The sequence below is a fragment of the Herpailurus yagouaroundi genome, unplaced genomic scaffold, assembly GCF_014898765.1.
Source record: "Herpailurus yagouaroundi ecotype Mexico unplaced genomic scaffold, PumYag 530, whole genome shotgun sequence".
NCBI lineage: Eukaryota > Metazoa > Chordata > Mammalia > Carnivora > Felidae > Herpailurus > Herpailurus yagouaroundi.
In genome coordinates, this window is record NW_024412747.1 from 6,203,994 (window position 1) to 6,211,048 (window position 7,055).

The window sequence follows — 7,055 nt, forward strand, 5'->3', positions numbered from 1 at the left end:
TGGGAGAAGGGCAGAGAGGAAGGAAGACACAGAATCTGAAGCAGGCTCCAGGCTGCAGCACAGAGCGTGATGTGGGGCTCGAACCCACGGATCAGGAGATCATGACCTAAGCTGAAGTCAGATGCTTAACTGACTAAGCCACCCAGGAGCCCCAAGAGAGATGAATTTAAAAAAAAAATTTTTTTAACATTTATTCATTTTTGAGAGACAGAGAGAGACAGACCACGAGTGGGGGAGGAGCAGAGACACAGAGGGAGACACAGAATCCGAAGCAGGCTCCAGGCTCTGAGCTGTTAGCACAGTCTCACCGACCGCGAGATCATGACTTGAGCTGAAGTCAGACACCCAAATGACTGAGCCACCCAGGCACCCTGAGATGAATTTTTAAAAATAACTAAATTCATACTGATTGGAGGTCAACTGTAAAAATCTGCTTCAGGCTCCCAAATAAAACCAGCCCAGTTCTGCCAGCCTGTGTAGGAACCCTTGCTCTGCCCCCTGACATTCCTTACTGAGGTGTTTCACCTTTTGGGAGCTCCTCAGGGCTGGGGAGGGTTTGGGGACAGTCACTGATACTTGGAATGAAAATCATCAGCCTGGCATGGTAAATCTGGTCACTATTTCCTAACTCTAGTGAATCAGAGAGAGAAAATGCTCTCAACTAACTCACCAAATAAACAGTGATTATAAAAACTAGGCTCCAGTCATAAATGATAAACAATTTACGTCAAACCAGTGTCTAAGTATTTTAATTTTTACTGCCCTGCTGATAAGCTAGGATAGGACAGTCATAAAGCAAATTATCCCAGGCTCGTGTTTCTTTTTTCCGTACAAATGTTAACCTTTCAGCCGACCAGACCATGTTCTTCCTGAAAACCTTTAATGGCTGCCTCTTGTTAGTCTGTACATGTTAGTATGGCGTTCAAGAACCTCACTCACTGCTGGCCACGTGCTGAATGCCTGTTTCCTTCCCACGAAACTCCTTGACTGCCCTTCATTCTAGCTGCACCTGACTACCCTTGGTTCCCTAAAAATGTCCTTTGTTTCCATGCCAGTTTTTCCACAAACGCCTTTGATGAGTAAAAGTAACATCAAACAGATTTCCTCCCCAGGACTCTGTCTGCATCCAAGAGAGGAATTCAGCAGACCGTATCAGAAATCTAGAAATTCAGGCTCAATGAGGTTATACAACTTGCCCAAGGTCACACGGCTCCTAAATGACAACACTGATAATCGAACCCAGGTCTGATGGAGGTGGAAGGCAATGCTCCCGCCAGTAGCTACGCTGTCCTGGCGAAGTTCAACCTTTGCATGCAAACAGGGCTTTCAGACACCTTCTGAGATGGATGGAGTGGTCTTCCCTTCTCTTCTTTCCTTCACTAGGCTTTGATCCACTTGACAATGACTACAAGCATGATCTGATCAGATGCACAGAGTGGAATCAGCCTGCATGATCCAGACCCAAATAACTGACACCCCCCTCCCAACCCTAACAGCTATAAAAAAATGAGTGCTGGCCTAGTTATTTTTATTAAAAAAAAAATTTTTTTTAACGTTTATTCATTTTCGAGAGACAAAGACAGCATGAGCGGGGAAGGGGCAGAGAGAGGGAGACACAGGATCCAAAAGCAGGCTCCAGGCTCGTTGCTGACAGCACAGAGGCCGACACGGGGCTCGAACTCACGAATTGTGAGATCATGACGTGAGCCGGAGTCGGATGCTCAACCGACTGAGCCACCCAGGCGCCCCATGGCCTAGTTATTTTTAATATGCAAGTCTGAAAATGGTAGGGGAAGATGTGGGGACCCTTCATCATTGCTATTCTTCTAAAAATGTATCCTTTACCTGGTTTTTTTTTTGTTTGTTTCAGAATGAGATTAGCCCTTGCCACCATTGGGGTATCTGTACTCATCTTCCTGCGCCCCTTGGAGTAGAAGGAGGCTGTGGCATGAACCTACACGTCTGGAATAAAAGAACAGACAAGAGAAGGAAGAAGATACGTGTCTTTTAACTGATAATAGCGTAATTAATAGCTCCTCCAAATCACTCTGATGAGCTATTTAAGCACCTTATCTGGAGATGACAGTTCCTATAATTTTCTCAAATAATTCCTTTATTTACACCGTACTACTAATAAGAAAAACTAAAAAAAAAAAAGAAAGAAAAGAAAAAAATTCCTTTTGTAGTTTGTTTTAGGGAGAGCTCTAAATTGCATTTGGTAATAAATCTAAGTATGTCCACTTATTGAATGTAAATGCCACTGTAGATAATATATGTAATAATGATTCCCCAGAAGGCTAAAAAAAAAAAAAAAATCAGGATAAAAAAAATCGCTGAAAAGTATAAAAGCAAGTAGCTACCAAAATTTGTGGCTCAGTTTCTCACGAGATCTTTGTTTTCTGCTAAGAGCACCACCACCACAACTCGGTAAGCAGTATTAAAAAACGAACCGACAGACATAAATTATGCCACATAATCTTGTCTTCAATCCTGAATCACGCCAGAATAAATAAAACACAGACTCAATCCTAGTAATTCAAACAATCCTCAGTAATTCGCATACTGTACTAATTTGTCTCCACTCCTCCTTGGTAACTTCCCTGAAAACGGCTTCCATTGGGTGAAACCAATGCCTTCTTTGGCAGGAGCAACCTCAACAGCCTCCGCGTAGGCCAATTTCAAGTCCATTTTCCACAGCAGCGAGAGTCATCCTGTAAACACACCATCGGATCCCACCACTCCTCTGCACAGAATGCTTCCAGGCTCCAGACAGCCAGCACTCAGAGCGGAACCCCCCCATGGGTCACGGCCGCAAGCCCCACCATGCCTACCCCTGCTCGACCCTCGGCCTCAGCCTCCCGGTCTTCCCTCCTCTCCCTGAGAAGGGAGGCTCAGGGCTGCTTCAATCTCCCTTTGCCTGGATCTTTGCTTGACTCATGCTTCCTCCTCACATACGTCTCTGTGTCACTCCTCAGGGTGGCTTCCCTGGACCACCCGTCTGACTGACACCCTCCCCCTCCGCCCCATCACTGTCTGCTATCGCCATGCTTAATCCTCGTGACCACACTCACTCACATTTGCCACTGCATGGCTACCGTCCTTCTTTCTTGCTAGGCTGCGTCCTATGCCAGCAGGGATATTGTCATCGGGTTTGCCACTGTGTCCCTAGGGCCCAGTAGTGACTGGGGAAGGGGAGGGGGAGGGCCCAAGGTTTATTGAATAAACGCTCAATGATTTTTCTCCCTTCTCTGCATGGGTGGAAAACTGGCCAAGTTCATAGGAACCCCATGTTGCCTCATACTGTTCTCTAGTTGTTGCATACAGACTTGGCAAGGCATTTTCTACACGCTTTACACCCCAGGAGTGACAGGGCCTAGCATGTTTTAACAACATAAATGATGCTTAAAATGTGCTAAATTTGGCTCAACTTTAAATCTTTGGCTGTTAGAAAAGGAACAAAGCAGTTGATTCCAACACAACACAGCTAGGATTTCAACATAAACTCCACCTCAAATATATGATAAAACTTAAAAAGACCAATGAGAAAAGAGGAAATAAAAAATACCTAACAAAAGCCATGTCTTCCTATGACAAATTTAAACATTTGTTTTAAACAATAATTTCAACTAACTTGGTTCCAGGTAGTTTTACACTGGCTCTTTGTAGGCTCCAGAATGAAGATAAAATTCAATATTGATTTTTAAAACCTTGTTTACATTATCATTAACTCACTACCACCATTAGCAAATAACCAATTAAATTCAAACAAAACACACTGTAATAGAATTTCACGTTTGAGAACATTCAAAGGTCTGAACAAGAAGTTATGGCTTCAGGGGTGCCTGGGTGGCTCAGTCAGTTAAACTCTTGGTTTTGGCTCAAGTCATGATCTCATGATTTGTGAGTTCGAGCCCCACACTGGGCTCCATGCTGATAGTGCAGAGGCTGCTTGGGATTCTCTCTCTCTCTCTCTCTCTCTCTCTCTCTCTCTCTCTCTCCCCGTACCCTGCTTATGCTCATGTTCTCTCTCTTTCAAAGTAAATAAACTTAAAAAAAAAAAAAGTTATGGCTTCACAGATCACAAGAGAATTTCCAAAGTATCTGCATTTATTCATTGAATAAATAAGACCAGAAAGTGAGGATAAGGCAATGTGCTAGGCACTGTGATTTGCACATTTTGGGACCTATTAAAAATATCCACATTATAGTAATTTAAAAACTATAGCAATGGTCCTACTGTAACAAGTACTTGGCTAGGCTAACGACCAAGTCAATCACATCTTTTTCAAAGTACAACAATTTAAAGCAAAGACAGCCTTGCCTGACAGTTACAGAAATTAAAATGCTCCAGGAAGTTTGGCAATTTATTCTGAGAGTGAAAATGCTTTCAAAAACTAAGTTGCAGCATATAACCACGTCCAAATGATACATCCACTCCTGTGCAGGAGTCTATGTGCCGCTGTTCAAGTGTCTATGTGCCGCTGTTCAAGTTTCCCCGCTGTCATTAAAAACCACTTAACCATGTTATTATTCCAGGGTCATGTTATTTCTTTTTACTACTTAATAGTATTAGCTCTATGAAAGATTTTAATTCATATAAAAAGGTTGGTGATTGGAACATGGATTATTCTCCCCATCTATGCTTTGACAAATACTAGCAAACATACTCTACCTTTAAGAACAGATTCATGAAGACCTCAAGCATCATCACCATACAACAAGACAAGACAAAGTAAGCATAATGCAAAGTAATAGTTACAGGCCCTTTACTTTTTTGATCTAAGGATCAACCTAACCCAAACTGTTTGCCTGCGTTGGTAACTGACGCCCTGCAACAGGGTAAGTACGCCTGTAGAATGGCAGGTTCCACGTGTATCACAGAACCGCAGCAAATGCCCAGGCAGAGCAAGCAATGATGTTCTTTTTTGCTGTCCTTAAAACACCAGGTTTTGCAGAAAATAACCAGCAGATAAGGACTTGCAGGACATCACCGAGGAGAGAACTTAAGGAACCCACAGACTGTGCACAGACACCTTGTTCTGTGGCAGCAGGTTAGACCTATCTATCCTTCAAGGAAAGCATATTCCAGGAAATAAGCACCAACTGGTAGTGAACGCTGTCAGGTTTGAAGCATTTACAAAAGTAAGTACATTGAAAATTGTGCTGTCTTTACTGTAACATGTAGTCCAAAAGTAAATAATCCTAGGTCCTCCATGTGACCTCTGTCCAAACTCAGAACACAAGACCACTGCCATTATTTCTATGCCATATCTTGTTTGAATTTGCTCCTGACACTTGAGTAGTTGCAAACTAGATTATAAGAGTATAATTTGTATCCAGGGTTGGCAAGAGTCCTAAAAAAAAAAAAAAAAAACAAAAAACAAAAACAAACTAAAACAAACTATCCAATGCTTGCCTGCAGGTACCAACACTTTAAATAGTCTGATTCCCATAATGAAAGTCGGATATTCGTCATTTTCAAATAACTTTCAGTGCGGAAGAATTCTGAATAGGAAAAAGAATCCACACACACATATGAAACATCATTTCTTCCTGTCACTCTTTTTTCTGCAGACTTGGGGAAGGACAATGTTTCCGTTTGGGTTAGCGCCTGTCCCAGCAGGTTTTACCAGGTTGAAAGACAGGCGGCTGCGGTCGGCCAATGCCAGTTCTGGCTGCGTCTTTAATCTTTCACGAGATTTCATCCCATCCTAAGAATATGAAGGGATCTTCAATGCTGAAGAACCAAGTTTCAACAGCGATCCCATTCCCAGTTTTATAAGGTGAAATTTCACAGGATTCGGGTTTAGCCCATTTGTCAGTTCTCTATGGACAGCTAGAAAAATCCATCTTGATTTATAAACAAAGTAAAGGACACAGGCCAGGTCTTCAGGATTTCAAGTACGTGTGCAAGGACAACGCGCTTGCTGGTAGCCTAAACGTGCATGATGGCACAAACCGGTGTTTATTTTCTGGAGACCTGTCATCAACACTCAAGCTACCAAACCAATGATAAAATCCCACTTCCTGTGCAGAGACGTCTGAACGAAAATCTTTGGAAATTGTCAAAGGACACGAAGCCATATTCAAAGTGGTAAAGAGCGACTTCAATTCAGCACTCGTAAAGCGGAAGGAAAGGAGGAGTCTGATGAAGCCGACAAGGAGGGCCATGGGTTCCCCAGGTTATGAGGCCCCGGTTTGCAGTTCCATAAAATGAGCCACTTATTGTACCTCAAGGCCAAACGGCACCGTGGGGTTTCCAGGAGATCCAGCTATTTAACAACTGTTTAGTCATCAAGCAAGACAGAGCTGCCTTTTTAAAAAAGGCACCCAAAAGCAACAGAAGGAAGTCAAGGTGAGTGCGTCACCTGCCCCAAAGCAAGTAACCAAGGTCTAGCGGGATCTCTGGGCCCCGAAAGGCCTGCTCAGGAGGTGCTGCTGGAGCCTCCTTCCACCGGGTTCTACGCCCGGGGGCCCGCCCAGGGCTGGCACGCGCAGTGGGCTCCGCCGAGCAAGGCTGCGTCTCCCGCCCCCCTCCCCGCCCACCACCTCCCCGGCCCACTTACTGTTGCTGGACTTGAGGTCCCGGTGCAGGATGGACACGACGGCCTCCTCGTGCAGGTAGAGCATGCCCCGCGCGATCTGCACAGCCCAGTTGACCAGCACGTGCGGGGGGATGCGGCGCGCGCGGCGCGCACCGGGCGCGCGCGGGTCCGGGGCGGCGTTGGCGGCGGCCAGCGCGCGGTTGAGCGCTCCGCCGCGGGCGAACTCGAGCACCAGGCAGAGGTGCGGCTGCTGCAGGCACACGCCGCGCAGCTCGATGATGTTGGGGTGCCGCAGCATGGCGAAGAGCCTCGCCTCCCGCCGCACGCTCTCGGCCGCCGCCGCCGCGTCCTGCTCCGGGTCGCGCCGCGCCGCCTTCACCGCCACCTCCTGGCCCTGCCAGGTGGCGCGGTACACCTGCCCGAAGCCGCCGGCGCCGATGAGCTCCTTGAGCTCCAGCCGCTCGAAGTCGATGTGCACCGGCGAGCCGGGCCGCGGCGGCGGCGGCGGCG

The 7,055-nt window shown here is 46.0% G+C and overlaps 1 protein-coding gene across 1 annotated transcript in view; it reads right to left on the reverse strand.

Moving 5' to 3' along the window:
* The window catches only part of MAP3K21 (mitogen-activated protein kinase kinase kinase 21), a gene marked incomplete at its 5' end in the record, with an annotated part of 64,437 nt that extends 57,384 nt beyond the window's left edge, over positions 1-7,053 (reverse strand). The window contains one exon of the mRNA XM_040464912.1: positions 6,567-7,053. Within this exon, the coding sequence (XP_040320846.1) occupies positions 6,567-7,053 (487 nt within the window). The remainder of the gene's footprint in view (positions 1-6,566) is intronic.
* Between the last annotated feature and the right edge of the window lie 2 nt (positions 7,054-7,055).